Source organism: Piliocolobus tephrosceles, chromosome 5 (genome assembly GCF_002776525.5).
Source record: "Piliocolobus tephrosceles isolate RC106 chromosome 5, ASM277652v3, whole genome shotgun sequence".
NCBI classification, from domain to species: Eukaryota; Metazoa; Chordata; class Mammalia; order Primates; family Cercopithecidae; genus Piliocolobus; species Piliocolobus tephrosceles.
Window position 1 is genome coordinate 96,700,426 of NC_045438.1, and position 17,499 is coordinate 96,717,924.

The window sequence follows — 17,499 nt, forward strand, 5'->3', positions numbered from 1 at the left end:
CGTGACAATCTACCTCTACTTACTTCTATGGCTTCAACTCTGGCTATCCTCTACCCATTCTCCAATCAAATATATCATTTGTTAAAATAAGATGAGACTCTTTCACCTGTTGTGCCTTTGCATTCTATCCTCATTAGGTGAAAAGCTTTTCCTCCTCAATTTGGTATGTCAAACTCCAACGATTCAAAACTCAGCTTTACTTACATTTTGTTTTGTTTTGTTTTTGAGATAGGGTCTCACTCTGTAGCCCAGGCTGGAGCGCAGGGGCGTGATCACAGTGCACTGCAGCCTCAACCTGTGCTCACTGCAGCCTTCACCTGCCAGGCCCAAGGGATCCCCCCACCTCTGCCTCTTGAGTAGCTGGGACTACAGGTGCTCATAACCACGCCTGGCTAATTTTTTTATATTTTATAGAGACAGGGTCTCACCACGTTGGCCAGTCTGGTCTTGAACGCCTGGGCTCAAGCGATCCTCCCACCCTGGCCTCCCAAAGTGCTGGGATTACAGATATGAGCCACCATGCTTGGCATCATCTTTGTGTGTGAAGATTTAAATAAAACTCCAGAAAAGGGCAGTGACCACTCCTTTATACCACATTTTAAATTGGCTTTTACATACTACTTTCCAACTCTACAACAGTACGCTTACAAGTTTGTAGTCTCTCTAGCCCTTGAGTTTCCCAAAAACAGACACTGTCATTTTATGAAGACACGAGGCAAGCTTGAATTAATAATCATACCTGACAGTGGAAAACTTACAAATATATTTGCGAAGTAAACTACTTTAAAAAAAACCCCCACAACATTCCAAAAATATGAGGAGAAAAAATACAGTTGAAATTGATTCCTAGAGCAATTTATTAAATACTTCAGTAGGCATTCCTGACATTCACCCAAACGCATTGAGAGAAAACAAAGTTAATTAATAAAATAATGCTGTTAAATAAAAATGATTTACATGTAAAAACACGTAAATAAATAAAAATAAATCTATAAGGATTTTTGGAAAATAAAGGTGAATATTTTTAAAATTCCAGGGTTGGAAAAGCTACTAAACACAACACTAAGGAAACCCAACTTTAACAACAGGTTCAACTATAATTACTATTTGACAACGTTAGAAAAAAGTAAGGCCAGGCATGGTGGCTCACACCTGTAATCCCAGCACTTTGGGAGGCCGAGGCGGGGGGATCATCTGAGGTTGGGAGTTTGAGACCAGCCTCACCAACATGGAGAAACCCCGTCTCCTCTAAAAAATACAAAATTAGCCGGGCATAGTGGCCCAGGCCTGTAATCCCAGCTATTCAGGAGGCTGAGGCAGGAAAATTGCTTGAATCTGGGGGGTAGAGGTTGAGGTGAGCTGAGATCGCGCCATTGCATTCCACTTGGGCAACAAGCGTGAGACTCTGTCAAAAAAAAAAAAAAGAAAAAGAAAAAGAAAAAAAAGAAAAGAAAAGGAGTAACAGAAAAACCACAAAAGGGAAAGAAAGATATCTACATCAGAGGTAACAAAGAGTTGCTAAATAAGTAATAAATAGGCAAAGGACATATAAATAAATGGACAGACATAAATAAAATTCAAATGGCCATTAAACCTGTAAGATATCTCACCAGTTACGAAGAAAATTGAAGAAAAACATTTTGATCAGATTGGCAAAGACTAAAAGAATGATAATAATCTAATGTTGCTGAAAAGTGGGAGAAAATAGGCCGACTCAAGTAATACTGTGCTGGGAGCTAACCACCTTTACACGGCATTTTTTCTTTTGAGATGGAGTCTCACTCCATCACCCAGGTTAGAGCGCAGTAGTGTGATCTCGGCTCACTGCAACCTCCGCCTCCCAGGTTCAAGTGATTCTCCGGCCGCCCAGCTATTTTTTTTTTTTTATTTTTAGTAGTGATGGGATTTCACCATGTTGGCCAGACTAGTTTCAAACTCCTGACCTCAAGTGATCCGCCTGCCTCGGCCTCCCAAAGTGCTAGGATTACAGGCATGAGCCACTGTGCCCAGCTACACAAGGCATTTTGGCATTAACATATCGTCTTAAAAATGTGTGTATCATTTGTCCCTGAAATTTTATTTCTAGGGATTTGACCTAAAGAAATATATCAAATATATAACATAAATGTACCAGTACAGTAATAGTATTTTAAATGTCAAAACATTGAAAACAAAATTATGCCACATAAATATAGTGGGCCGCAACACATTCATTTTAAAAAAGATTATAGAAACTTGGATATACAAATTTGCAACTGGGCATGGTGGCTCACGCTTGTAATCCCAGCACTTTGGGAGGCTGAGGGGGTCAGATCATAAGGTCAAAAAAAATTTGTAAGGAAGTCCTCCATAAACTTAAGAATCATTTGATTCTTTTCATTTTTCTGAGATATGGTCTCACTCTGTTGCTCAGGTTGGAATAGAGTGGCACGACTGTGGCTCACTGCAATCTCAACCTCCTGGGCTCAGGTGATCCTCCTGCCTCAGCCTCCCAAGCAGCTGGGACTACAGGCATGTGCCACTATACCTGGCTAATTTTTGTATTTTTTTGGAGAGTTGGGGTTTCACCATGTTGCCCAGGCTGGTCTCAAACTCCTGGGCTCAAGCGATCCTCCTGCTTTGGCCTCCCCAAATGCTGGGATTAAAGGTGTAAGCCACCATGGCTGGTGCATTTCATTCTTAAACTTCCTTTAATTGTGTTTTCTATGCTGGTTCCATGTCTGTCATCTTTTAATGAGAGTGTAAAAACTAGGTATCATAAAGTCAACAAGCAAGTTACATACAGAACAGTACACACAGTATGAATACTGTGTATCAATTTAAAAAATGAGTATATGTGCATAGAGAAGGTCTGGAAAGTTATATATTAAAATGTTAACAACAGTTACCCTGACTGGCTGAAAGTAAACATGTGGCCAGAGCAGTGGCCCAAACCTGCAATCCCAGCACTTTGGGAGGCTGAAGCAAGCAGATCGCTTGATCCCAGAAGTCTGACAGCAGACTAGGCAACACTGTGAAACCTCATCTCTATAAAAAATACAAAAAAATTAGCTGGATGTGGCAGCATGTGCCTGCGGTCCCAGCTACTTGGTGGTGGAGGTGGGAGAATCATGTAAGCCTAGGAGGTCGAGGCTGCAGTGAGCCATAATCATGTCACTGCACTACAGCCTGGGAGACAGAACAAGACCCTGTCTTAAAAACGAACAAAAAGCAAAAGTTAACGTGTGTTAAGTAGTGCTAAATTAGGTGATTGAGTTGTAATTACATAATGTAATTACATGAAGAATATAATTAAAAGTACATTCAGAGACAGTATATGTCTGTTCTAACAAGGATACAAAAAAACAGACTGAAAAAAAGGGAGTTTAAGAAACAAATGACAGAGTAAGTGGGGAGAAAAATGAGATCTTAACAGTTGTTATTCTATATGTTTAGAAAATAATTTTAAAGCAACTAAACAAAAAAGTAACAGGACATGTGATCTGACCAAAAATCACACTTAATGGTTTACAAACTTTAATTTTATAGTAAAGAACTGCTTATCAATGCTGGTAAGTACTGATATGTGGCTGTAACTTATAAAAAAAAAATCCTACTAAGTGCCTCAAATTCAAAATAAATAAGGCAAAAAGAACAATAAAGAAAATCATGTTGAGTGTTAACTAGAAAGACCATGATATCGTTTAGGAAAAAATTATGCTTGGTGTTATGCAAGTAATTAGTGATCCTGTGGTTTGAAATCTCAATGTTTTAAAAATCATCTCCAAAGGAAATCTTGAAATAAAATGTAATCTTCATATAACAATATATACAATATTATTATAGCATTGCTATTTATGCTACACCCAAGCATACATGTACCTACCTAACACAAAAGAAGCTGAAAACAAAGTTTACAAGTTAAATATATCATTATTCCTCTCCTAAGGTTTACAAGTATTACTCATAAAACCCTCATTTATTAACAATGAGTCCACAGGTACAAATAATTAATTATCAACAAATACATCAGGAAAGTACAGATCTTCCCTACAGAAGATTTTCAATCAATAAATGTAAAAGAAATGAAGAAAACAGAAAATCACCATTAGACAAACATTAAGCAGTAATTGATGCCAGCAAGATCCACCAATGGATGCTAAAATCAGTGGGTGAAAGTTTCAAGAAAAACAGGATATCTGCACAGTTTCAGAGTATATCTCTTCTAAAAACTATATTAAGTACCAAGGGAAATTAGTAATTTTACAATGAAAAAACCCAGCAGAGAGTGTCTTAACCAAATGATCATGGTTAACACTACCAATCCTAAGACATACTCAACATCACGGAACCCCTAAAATGATGCACTGAGAAGACCACACATCACTTCTTGGGAAGTCTTGCCCCAAATACATAGGCTTACTCTAATCCTAAGACATCATCCTCACCAAATTGAAAGGCATTATACAGAGCAACTGACTAGTCTTCAAAATCATGAAGGAAACTAAGAGAACATGACAAATGCCATGTGGGATGACAGAATGAATCCTGGAACAGAAAAAGGATATTAGTGAAAAGCTGGTGAAATCTAAATAAGTTCTACAGCTTAGTTAAGAATCTTACACTCACACCAATTTCTTACTTTTGATAAGTGTACTAGGATTATAAAATACTAACATTAAGGGAAGCTGTGTGAAAAAATAAACATGTATGTCTCTGTATTAATTTTGTAAATTTTCTCTAAGCCTAAAATTATTTCAAAATAACAGGTCAAGGGCCAGGCACAGTGGCTGATGCGTGTAATGTCAGCACTTTGGGAGGCCGAGGTGGTAGGATCACGAGGTCCGGAGTTCGAGACCAGCCTGGCCAACATGGTGAAACTTTGTCTCTATTAAAAACACAAAAATTAGCTAGGCGTGGTGGCGGGCGCCTGTAATCCCAGCTACTCGGGAGGCTGAGGCAGAGAATTACTTGAACCCAGGAAGCGGAGGCTGCAGTGAGCTGAGATCACACCACTGCCCTCCAGCCTGGGCTACAAAGCGAGACTCCGTCTCAAAACAACAACAACAACAACAAACAAACAAATAACCAAAGTTAAAAGAACAGTAAATAAGCATGCTCTTTTTTCTTTTAACTTGAGTATGCTTATTTACTTAATGAATGTTGTTGAATAAGCTTTAAAAATTATTTGTAACAAGCCTGGCTGACTGGCATCTAAAACCATTAATAGTGGGCCAAATCACTTAATGTCTTTGAAATGTTTTTTTTTTTCACTTTTGAGCCTGAGTCTCACTCTGTCACCTGGGCTGGAGTGCAGTGATGCGACCTCGGCTCACTGCAACCTCTGCCTCCTGGGTTCAAGTGATTCTTGTGTCTCGGCCTTCTGAGTAGCTGGGATTACAGATATGTGCCACCATGCCCGGCTAATATTTGTATTTTTTTTTTTCCCAGTAGAGATGGGGTTTTGCCATGTTGGCCAAGCTGGTCTTGAACTCCTGACCTCAAGTGATTGCCTGCCTTGACATCTTAAAGTGCTGGGATTACAGGCGTGAGCCACCGTACCTGGCCAGAAATGCATTTGTTAAAATAAAAATAAAACCTTTTGTACAGTTCTGAGGATTAGAAGTAACCTTCCTTGTGACAGAGCAATAATACAGTAATGTACAGTGTTTAAGAGTGTTGGATGTGGCATCAAACAGACATGAGTTCCAGTACAAGCTTTGTCATCTACTAGCTCTATGTCCTTGAGGAAGTTTTTTAGCTTATAGGGACCTTGAACAGAAAGCTAGGATCAAAGTAAATAATGAAAGCAAAGCACTGGACTCAGCATGTAACTGAGTAAGAGCTCAATAAAGATTTGAAGTATAACAGAATAACAGAAGAGAGTAGTCACTATTAGTAAACTTAATAAACTTAGCATAACTATGCTTAGTATGTAAAGTATAATAATTCACATCTATAAAAACTGCCCATTATTAAGAAAGGATGAAACAAGTTTGGAATATTCACTTCATAAAATAGAGAAACGTTCACTACATGCACAAAAGATTTTCACCCAAAGTAGAAAAAAAAAACTGGGTGTTTTTTAAAAGCACATTCTCAGCTATCAGAAAAACCTAGCTTTTAAAAATTATTCTATTTTAGAACTAAGAGCCATCAGAGCTATTTAAACAAGCAAAGGCCTTGGAAAAACAAGATGGACACACATTAAGAATAATGATTCTAGATAATGAAAACTGATTTTATGATGATATATTTTTTATAAATGTTATTTGCCCTTATTTGATTTTTTGGATTAATAACCAGTATATTGAAAAATATTTCAGTATGAATATAAATTTATACTCACAATGATTTTCCAATATCTACTAGTAACACAGTTGTAGCAGGTGTGGTCTCTTTTTAATTGAGTATTTCTCTAATCTATTCTAAATTTTAGGAGCAAAACCAGTAAGTGGAAACACAATTACATAATACATTATAACACAGTTTAATAAAACTGAATTTCAAAGCTATAGCTCAACTACAGTTACTATTTGCATTTGTAACATAACAAAAATGCTAAAATAATCAAAAGATTTCAAACTGTAATCACCTAACTGCAACTGTTCCAGGTATCAGGTTACCATTAAAGAAATTCTCAAATCAGTTATAAAAAATGGTTTTTCATATATATATATTATACCTGGGAATATTCTAAAGCCAGCATCATATCTCCAGTGTACTTTTCATACAGCAATTTGAAATCCTTCACAGGTGTAACAAAATTGCACACTTACCAACACCCTGGAGCCGACTTAACCTTACAGGACTAATTTCAACTTTTTGGACATGAGGTGGGTATTCTTTCCTAAAAAAGAAATTTATATAGTTTTATTCTAACAGGAAATTCAGTTTTCAAAATGAAAAAGTTAATGGCATACTTACAATAAGCTTATTAAAAGCAAATCATAGCTTCTTTGCCATATAAAAAGTGATACTATAAAATAACAAAACTATACCAATAAATGAAACTCAATTTGTAAAATTTTACTGTAAAATTTTTTTAGTTGTTTAAAAACAAATAAATAAAGGAATAAACGCTGAATGAGATTGTCTTGAGGACAATTCCAAAATCAGAACAAAAAACATTATGTACAAGACCAGCAATCATGGAACAAGTATTCAGTCTTGTAGTATGATTACATTATGTCAGGGTTATAAATACATTTCTTTTAAAGTATTAAATTCCACTGTTAAACTTCAAATACATACAATATCAAGGATTTTAAACATAATCCTTAGTAACTAAGTACTGTATCTAAATACTACCTCCAAATACTGTATCTATTTGAACACAAATAAACAAAAATTTGGGGGGAAAAAAGCAAAATTTTTGGGGAAAAAAGCAAAAACCTTATGGCTAATTGTAGGATAAAAGCATTAGAAAAGGGGAACTGCAAAAAGTGCAATAGACCAGGGAGTTACAATAGCTACTTTCCTACTCTAAATAAACCACATAAAAATAAAAGAGGCTATTTGTAATTCTATTCACACTGGTGATCTAATAATGTAAATCATAGCTTTCATTTCATTAAAATCATTTTACTCAAACAAAAATTTCAAAGAAATTTTCTTGCAAGAATTTAATATTCTTATATTACAAAAAGTCAAAACACTTGAAGTGAAAACAAAACACGAAAATAACAAAAGAAAAAATACTATGGGTGGAGACAGTAGTGTACTTACTGTTTTTTTTTTTTTTTTTGAGACAGAGTCTCACTGTTACCTAGGCTGGAGTGCAGTGGCGCAATCTCGGCTCACTGCAAGCTCCGCCTCCCAGGTTCACGCCATTCTCCTGCCTCAGCCTCCCAAGTAGCTGGGACTACAGGCGCCCGCCACCACGCCTGGCTAATTTTTTGTATTTTTAGTAGAGACGGGGTTCCACCGTGCTAGCCAGGATGGTCTCGATCTCCTGACTTCGTGATCCGCCTGCCTCGGCCTCCCAAAGTGCTGGGATTACAGGTGTGAGCCACCGCGCCCAGCTGATAGTAGTGTACTTATAATAGCAGTTAGAAAATAGCATCACGTGCCATGTGTGCTTTGTATCTATTAACTTCTTTAATCCCCCCAATAACCTTATATGACATATTATTAATACTTTATAAATGAAAAAACTGAAATGCAGTGAGGTTAATCAACTTATCCACAGTCACAGAATTAAGTAGCAATGCTAGAATCTGAATCCTAGCAAATTGCACCAATATTAAGCAGAGCAACATCTGGTACAACTGGGCAATTTCCACCCTGAAAAATTTGAAATTTGTGAAGATATGCATTATGAAAATGAGAATTTGCCTGAGATGTAGTAGTAACAGTCTTATAAGAAAAAAGGTAGGTTTTTAGTTCCTAACTTGGGATTAAAATAAAATGCATATTTTCAAATTCCATACACTTGCACACTAAAGAGAATATAGTCTTATTTCCAAATCTAGGTTTACCCAGATTTAGTAAAAACAATGGACATAAATAATCTGAGACAGTAAATCATACATGCATGTATAGAGATTGATGAAACTATTAATGCAGTGCTCTTGCAATTTGAACCTGTGTACTGAACCATCCACTGTGAATGAGGGACAACATGCTGAATACATCATGATAGCCACAATCTTACCAAGTATTGTCACATTAAACTAATGTGTATACTTCCCTGTATTTCCAGAATTTATGGCTACTGTTTTCAGTATTTGCTATATTTTTTCCTATAAAAGCAGGGCAAATTAAAGTTCTGTTTTTTAAAAATTACAATAAATTGAAGAAACAGTATCTTAAATACAAGAATATAAAAATTTTAAGATAAAAATGTGTTTGATAAAATTAACTACCTAGCCTTATATTATTTTCTCCAAAATTCAGTTTTAAAAACTTTTTGCTAGATGATCTAAAATGAAAATTTACATTTTCTTTTTTAATTTTGAGACAGAGTCTGGCTCTGTTGCCAGGCTAGAGTACAGTGGCACAATCTTGGCTCATTGCAACTTCTGCCTCCTGGGTTCAAGTGATTCCCGTGCCTCAGTCTCCTGAGTAGCTGGGATTACACGTGTGTGCCACCATGCTGGGCTAATTTTTGTATTTTTAGTAGAAACGGTGTTTCACCATGTCAGCCAGGCTGGCCTCGAACTCCTGGCCTCAAGTGATCTGCCTGCCTCGGCCTCCCAAAGTGCTGAGATTACAGGCGTGAGCCACCGCACCCAGCCAGCATTTACATTCATTTCTCAATTTGAGGATTCCATTACTCTTGCAGGTATACATTTCAAACTCCAAACTCGTTGAAAATCAAGCCTAGGATTTAATCTCAGTGGCTATTTCTTTTCTACTCCTAACTAACCAGAGGCAGAGAAGCTCTACTATCATCTGCTATCTTCCTGTGTAGGTGGGTAGAATTTTTGCTTCTTAGGGTTTGTGTCTTTGTAGCTTCAGAGGTCCCATTTCATAAACCCAAGATTTTTACAAGCTGTTTAAAATAAACTAAAGAGCATTTTATTTCTCTATCCTGAATTGTTTAAATAACATCAGAATGCTCTGTTCATTAAAAGTTCGAACAGCCTTAGTTGCGAAAGTCTATTTTCTGTAGTAAACTAAGTTTGAAATAATATTAGATTTGCAGAAAAGTTACGAAGACAATTCAGAATACCCTTATATCTCTTACCCTAATGTTAACACCTTAATATTTCCATCACACATGTCAAAAAAGAAACCAACACTGGTACACTATTACGAACTAAACTCTAGCCTTAGAAATTTACTGGCTGGGCAAGGTGGCTCATGCTTGTAATTCTAACACTTTGGGAGGGCAAGGCCAGCAGATCACTTGAAGCCAGGAATTCGCAGTCAGACTGGCCAACATGGTGAAACACTGTCTCTACTAAAAATACAAAAATCTGGCAGATCACTTGAGGCCATGAGTTCGAGGCCAGACTGGCCAACACGGCAAAACACCATTTCTACTAAAAATACAAAAATCAGCCAGGCATGGTGGTGCGTGTCTGTAATCGCAGCTACTCAGGAGGCTGAGGCACAAGAAGCGCTTGAACCTGGGAGGCGGAGGTTGCCGTGAGCCAAGATTGCACCACTGCCCTCTAGCCTGGGCAACAGAGCCAGACTGTCTCAAAGAAAAATAAAAAAAGAAAGAAAGAAAGAAAGAAAGAAAGAAATTTACCAGTTATTTATAATACCCCATTTTTGTTCCAGGATCCAATCTAGTATACAACGCATGAAGTCATCATGTCTCCTTAATCTCCTTTCTGTGTTTTTCAGTATTTAGAAGAGAACTCATCAGGTATTTCATAGAGTGTCCCTTGGTCTAAGTTATAATCCAACTGTTATCAGTTTGGCTACTTGGGAGCTCTTTCAGTTGGCTCCCGTCTCCCTCTGATATAACTACATCCTTTTGGTGTTTTTTTTTTTTCTTCTTCTTTACTGTGATAAAATATACATACACAATTTACAAGAATATGAAATGCTTTATTAATTCGTGTGTCATCCATGCTAATCATCTCTCTATTGTTCCAATTTTAGTACAGGTGCTTTTGAAGTGGGCACTCTTAATTTGTTGAACATTTTCTAGGTTTCTGATACCACACTCATTCTATGTTTGACCTATCACAACCCCAGAATCAGCCATTTCTCCACATTCCTTTTAGTGGAGAGTGGTACTTAGAAACCAGGATCTGGACACCATTTCTCTTTTTGTTACTGTTGTTTGCCTTGCTTTAATGATAGCTCTTTTTATTAATCTTTCCATTATTACAAAAGATGGCCAAATATATACATTTCTATGAAAATGAATCATCTTATTTATTTTACAGTTAAAATCCATTATTCTTATTTAACTGATAAACCAGTTTAATTTTCAAGATACATTAAAATCTCCCACAACTGTATTCATTGTTTTCATTTTTTGAGATGGAGCCTTGCTCTGTCACCCAGGTGGGAGTGCAGTGGTGCTATCTTGGCTCACAGGTTCAAGCAATTCTTGTGCCTCAACCTCCCAAGGAGCTGGGATTACAGGCGCATGCCAACATATCTGGCTAATTTTTGTATTTTTAGTAGAGGCGGAGTTTCACCATGTTGAATTTCTCGAATTTTAACTATTTTAGGGGAGGCTTTACACTTACTTGTTATGTTCCTATAAACTGTGCCTATTGTGCTCTTTTATCCTGTCTACTGCCTTTAATCCTTAACTCCATCTCCCTTGTTACTAAAATTCCACTCATGCTTTCTTTTTGTTTGCATCTCTTGTGGCTCTAAACTTACTTCCACATTATTTTGGTATGATGCTTATAAACAATGTAGTATATCTGGGTTTAATCAAATCAGCATGTCTTTTACTACATATACTCTAATATAGTCATTATAACTGCTGATAGGACTTGTTTTCTTTTCATCTTACTCTATTACTTTTTATATTTCTATTTATGTTTATTATTTCATTTTGTTTCCTCTTTTCTCCTATTTTTATACAATATTGTTTGCACAACATACTCTTTCCCTTCCTTACTGAATTTAACAAATGAATATAGATACCTTCCCTCTTAACGCTTATTGCACTTACCAAGATTCAAATGATTTCCTCAAGCAAATTCTATTATATCCCTAATGGGATGAAACCTTCAAAATCTCTTTATTTTTCCACCTTACCCCTCCCATTCCCCTCCTCCCCCGCTGAAAAGATTGGTTTTACTTCTGTCTTTCTAACGCCCCAACTCCTAGACCTTGCTGAGATAGTTTTAAGTACTTACAGACTATTTGATTTTCCTTTGTAACACATCTCTATTTGGAGAGGAACTTGCCCAGCCTTAACTGAACTGGCACTGATTTAAACTTCTATTTGCGTCAAATTATAAATCCCATGAAAAATATTGTGTTTAAAAAATCTCAAATATTTATCAGGTAACAATACTTCCCTACCTTAAATGCTCTGAAAGCTTCTATCGCACTAATATAAAATCCAAAGGCTTCAGAGCACCTTACAAAGCCTTTTATGACCTAGGTCCCAGCCAGTCTCCCAAACCCATCTCATAACATTGTCCCCTTTGCTCTCTAAGCTCCAGCCTTAGTTGTCCCTTTTTTCTGTTCTTTGACATGCCAAACTTATTCCTGGATTAGTAACTTAGCACAACCTCTTCCCTATCCGGAAAAGCCAATCTTATGATCATGGCACTGCCAATTCCCCATTTAGTCTTTAGCTAAATGTTAGCTTCATAGTAAAGAGTTTCCCTGAATATGCAATTTAAAGAAATCGTACTGTCAGTCTATCACATCACCCATTACACTTCTCTACATAGAAATTATTATTTCATGTTTTACTTATTCAGTATTAGTCTTTGGTCCATAAGAAAGTAAACTATAGGACTGCAGGGATCTTGTCTGTTTTATTCATCACTGTATCCTTATGCCTGTAACAGAAGGTTTGATAAATACTTGGAATGAATAAAAGCGTATGCCTCAAAGGCAGCACATAATCAAAAATATATTTACCATTTCAAACAACTGTAGAAACACTGCTGTCCATGTCATCACCAAGGATGGTAATGCTGTCAAAACTGAAGCACTGGCCACCATGCCCATGCAGAGCCATCATATAGCAATTCAAAATATTAATCCATCAGCTGATATACAAATGTCAAAATTCAGGCATTTGAAAGGCACTATAGACTCATTTTTTTTAATTGATTCAACAATTTGGTTGGAAATTAAAAATAGCTGGACTTTCCGGTTTGTTTAGTGTCTTACTACCTATACCAGGCCAATTATTTTATTTTTTTGTAGGGACAGGGCCTCACTATGTTGCCCAGGCTAGTCTGGAACTCCTGGGCTCAAGAGATATTCCCGCTTTGGCCTCCCAAAGTGCTAAGATTACAGGCGTGAGCCACCATGCCAGTCCAGAGAAGCTACTCCTATGGATAACCACTTTAGAACAATTATGATCATTTTACTTTGAAATGTTCAAAGAAATGTGTGTGTTTTTCTTAAACACTTTTCCATGCCATTATATCACTCAAATATCCTCTAAACGCCAGTGTTCCTACAAAGCAAAAAAATAATGACAGAAGAAGACTGATCACAAGATTCTCTTACTTTTCAGTCAGAAGAGAATACACTTGATGTTTAAAGTTTTAACTCTACGGTTAAGGTGTTCTAATACATTTCCCTGTCCCCCAACTATTAAAGCAGAAAAACAAGAGTATTATCACTAAAATATAATGACAAAGATTCTGATAATGTAACCGAAAGCAATTTTACTACTAAAGCATTGAAATATTCTATTTTAAAAGAAAGTAGTCACTTATTAGCATAAATATAACCATTCATAGAAAAATGTACATTCAGAATGAGCCTCAAATACCACCTATATAAGCCAAATACCATGTTGTACTGTCAACAAGTTTCCTTTTATCATAGAGAGTAGAACTGTGGATACTATAGGCTGGGAAGGGTGGGGGAGGAGAGGATGGAGAGAGGTGGGTTAACAAACACAAAATTACAGCTAGACAGGAAGAATGAGCTCTCACTTTCTGTGGCACTTAGGGTGAAGATGGTTAACTATAATTTATGTTTTCAAAAAGCCAGAAAAAGGGACTTTGAATGCTGACAACACAAAGAAACATTGAATGTTTGAGGTGATGGATATACTAATTACCCCGATCTGATCATTACACATTGTATACCTATATTGATATATACTCTGCATCCCATAAATATGTACAATTATTACATGTCAGCTAAAAATTTAAAATTAAAAAAGTTTTAATTATAAGCTCTAATTCAACAAATATGTTTCAAAACATATAAATAATTTTATATTTTATCACTATATCCATGCTCTAATTTCTTCAATATTAAGCTTACCTTTCTTTTCGGTCCAGACTGCTTAAAACATGAAAAAGAAAAAAAATGTAAGAGGCAAGACCTCATTGTTGATATACCACTGTAGTTGTAGTAACTATAGTCATAAGGCAAAACTATAATGTGATCAACTTGTTTTAAATACATTTTATATATATATATATATAAAATACACTAGGTTTTGAGTCATGTCTAAATTGGTTTTCGATTTCTGTCAATACACAAAATAAACAATCTTTTTAGATATTTAACAGGAAGATGAATACACAAAAATATAAAAAATTCTTGAAAGGGCTTTAACTATCAAATATTTGAAGATAGGTTAGAACACAATATTCCCTGCTATTCTCCAAGGATCTGTTCCAAGACCCTCAGTGGGTGCCTGAAACGGAGGATAGTACCGAATCCAATATATCAAAATGAAGCATTGGTGGAAACATTTCATAAACAAAATGGCTGTCAACCACATTTTCTGATTACGTTGCCAGAAGATGAGCAAATGTTTTTGTGAGCACGTGGGTTTTCTGCTTTGTATACTACACCTGGTTTTATCATATGCCTGAGAGTGTTGCTACACAGCACCAGAGTTAGCCTGCCCTTTCATGTTTAATGCCATGGTACCTCCTTTGTACTTCTATGAATAGTATGTACTTTCCTCACCTGCACGTAATTCTCAATATCTGAAAAATTCAATAATGATACCATAGTAAATTTAGAAACAATCTCAGTACTAATAAGGGAATGGTTAAATCAAAACCACAAATAAGGAGGAGACTACTGTTGTTACAGAAATAGTCTTCAAGAAACAATAGCATTTCCTAGAAGTTATAAAATTTGTATTGGTTCCGGACTGATCCTAATATCAGGTATGATTATTTCCTTTGGAGTAAGAAAAAAAAATTTTAAGGCTGAAACTTTTGCACGAAAGTCTTAGATTAAATACGGTATATGATTTGGGACACAAGGAAAGGCCTATAATTTAAAATCATGGCTTCCCATCACAAGTCCAATGTATAAAAGTTGCACCCTTCTCCATAGTTCATGAAAACTCCAAAATGCTATTAACATCAATTACTCAAGAATGAAATTATATAATCCCTCAATTTAAAATAAAATGAGATTCACATCTAATATTATTTCTCCTTATAATAAAAGGAATGAAATATTTGGAACTGTCAGCAAAGCATAAATTACAAAATCCCCAAATTCCTTTATCAATTCTTATACTCCTATCATGTGGAGTATGCAACTACAATATCGATTTAATCCTAGCAAATGAAGAAAAAAAAATATAGTAACTTGTTTTTACATGAACACATTAAAAACACATACACGAATTTTTAAAAAATTTTCAAAAGGAAAAGCATTATAAATGTACATTAATATATCTGAAATTTTATCTTTGCTATTTAAAAAAGAATAACTTGCATAAAATAAATGTTAAATGACAGAAAAACGAGGTAATATAATCACATCCCTCTTAAAGAAGCGAAGCAAAATATAAACATAAAAGTTTAAATCTAGTCTATCCTATCCTATGTATTTATTTCTTATACAGTTGTATTTCCAGAAAAAGTAAAATGAAAACCAAAAGTTAGGCATTAATACCTAATGTAGCCATTTCCAATTCTATACTGCTGTGCCCAAGAAATAAGAACAGTTTAGTACTTTCTTGTTTTTGTTTTTGAGATGACAGGGTCTGGCTCTATCACCCAAGCTGGAGTGCAGTGGCACAATCACAGTTCACTGTAGCCTTGATCTCCCTAGGCTCAGGTGATTCTCCCACCTTGAGCAGCTGGGACTACGGGTGTGCACCACTATGCCTGGCTAATGTTTGTATTTTTTACAGAGACAAGGTTTTGCCATGTTGCTCAGGCTGGTCTCGAACTCCTGGTCTCAGGCTATCCTCCTATTTTGCCCTCCCAAAGTGTTAGGATTACAGATGTAAGTCAACCACGCCCGGCCTCGGTTGTTTTTTATACTCACCTGTACAGAGGAAAGGAAATAGGTAGAAGAACAGAGGTAGAAGAAACGGGTTAGGTATAATGCTTCCCAATAAGCCAAGGGAGTTAGGAAAAGGAAAATAGTAAAAATTAAAAATATATATATATACACAAAGACATACACCAATGCTCATTTTTCTAATCCTTGAGAAAAAATGCATTCATTATAATATATCTGATTAACAAGTCATGGAATTCTTACAATTATCTTCGATATGTGTTTTTATCAAGACCTGCCTTAGAGTTGCTTACATATCAAAATAAAACATAAAAAACGGGGAAAAGTCATTATTAGTAATGTAGGACTTTGTAAAAATGTTAACTTACATTCTTGTTGGACTATTTCATACAATATAGAAAAGAAAAATTACCTTCAATTAGTACTGTAACTGTGGCATTAAAAAACAAAAAAGAAAAGAAAGAAAAGAAAGGGAAAGGAAAAAGACTAATAGATAAATACTGGTATCATTGATCTCATTTATAACTTCAAAAATTCTCTCAAAATGGGCCAGGTGTGGTGGCTCAAGCCTGTAATCCCAGCACTTTGGGAGGCCAAGGTGGGCGGATTATTTGAGGTAAAGCGTTCGAGACCAGCCTGACCAACACAGTGACACTGCATCTCTACTAAAAATACAAAAAAAAAAAAAAAAAAAATTAGCATGGTGGCACACACCTGTAATTTCAGCCACTCAGGAGGCTGAGGCAAGAGAACTGCTTAAACCCAGGAGGTGGAGGTTGCAGTGAGTGGAGATCACACCACTGCACTCCAGCATGGGCAGTAGAGCGAGACTCCATCTCAAACAAACAAACAAACAAACAAAACCTCTCAAAACAGTGCTTTTCACTAATAATTAAATATTACTTATTCCAGGAGCCCATACTCCTATGTATGAATTATATAAGCTTTCATAGCTATCCATTTCCCCCTGAGGGGCGAAGACTTTAAAGATAAAGATGATAAGAAGACTTATAAGGACCTTGTAAGAATATTATCTATACTTAAAAAGTCAAAAAAAGTGTAAGTGTAAGTAAAACATAAACCTATATAATGTGCTGTTTCAACAAGTCTGATTGAAGTTAGGGGCAGGGAAGGTATGTACAGACTTTTAAACTTCTGCATTTTGTTTTTTTCCCATACTTCTCTCCCATTATTAGTGTATAAACAATCTATCTTTTAAATATGAATTTAATTAACAGTTGGAATAGTAGTAAGAAAATAGACTGGAATCTTAATTATGTCCCAAAGACTAATCTAATGTGATATTTTAACAAACTTCACTCATTCTGTTTAGATAAAAAGGTGTGAAGCACTCATTCCCATATATGACTAAAGAACTACAAATTACCCAGATTTTAGCACGTCTGATTTACTTAAAAGACAAGATATACCACTCACCCCAAGAATACACCATGTATGAATTACCAGATTGATGGCATTTGTTTTCATTTCAAATTAGTATAAGACTTGAGGCAGGTGCAGTGGCTTAGGCCTGTAAACCCACCACTTTACGATGCTGAGGCAGGAGGACTGCCTGCAGCTGGAGACCAGCCTAAGTAACAAAGCGAGACCACATCTCTACAAAAAATTTATTTTAAAAGTTAGCCAGGTGCGGTGGTGCATGCCTGT

The 17,499-nt window shown here is 36.0% G+C and overlaps 1 protein-coding gene and 1 pseudogene across 12 annotated transcripts in view; both read right to left on the reverse strand.

Moving 5' to 3' along the window:
* Positions 1–17,499, reverse strand: part of SENP6 (SUMO specific peptidase 6) — a 116,080-nt gene that overhangs the window by 62,761 nt on the left and 35,820 nt on the right. For 7 of the 12 annotated variants that reach the window (XM_023219270.1, XM_023219274.1, XM_023219275.2 and 4 more), the window contains 2 exons: positions 13,873–13,893; positions 6,759–6,829 (listed from right to left, as the gene is read on the reverse strand). In XM_023219270.1, the coding sequence (XP_023075038.1) occupies positions 6,759–6,829; positions 13,873–13,893 (92 nt within the window). The remainder of the gene's footprint in view (positions 1–6,758; positions 6,830–13,872; positions 13,894–17,499) is intronic. The other 5 variants (XM_023219268.1, XM_023219272.1, XM_023219265.1 and 2 more) reach the window with 2 other exon arrangements.
* Positions 10,470–10,563, reverse strand: LOC111547471 (annotated as a pseudogene).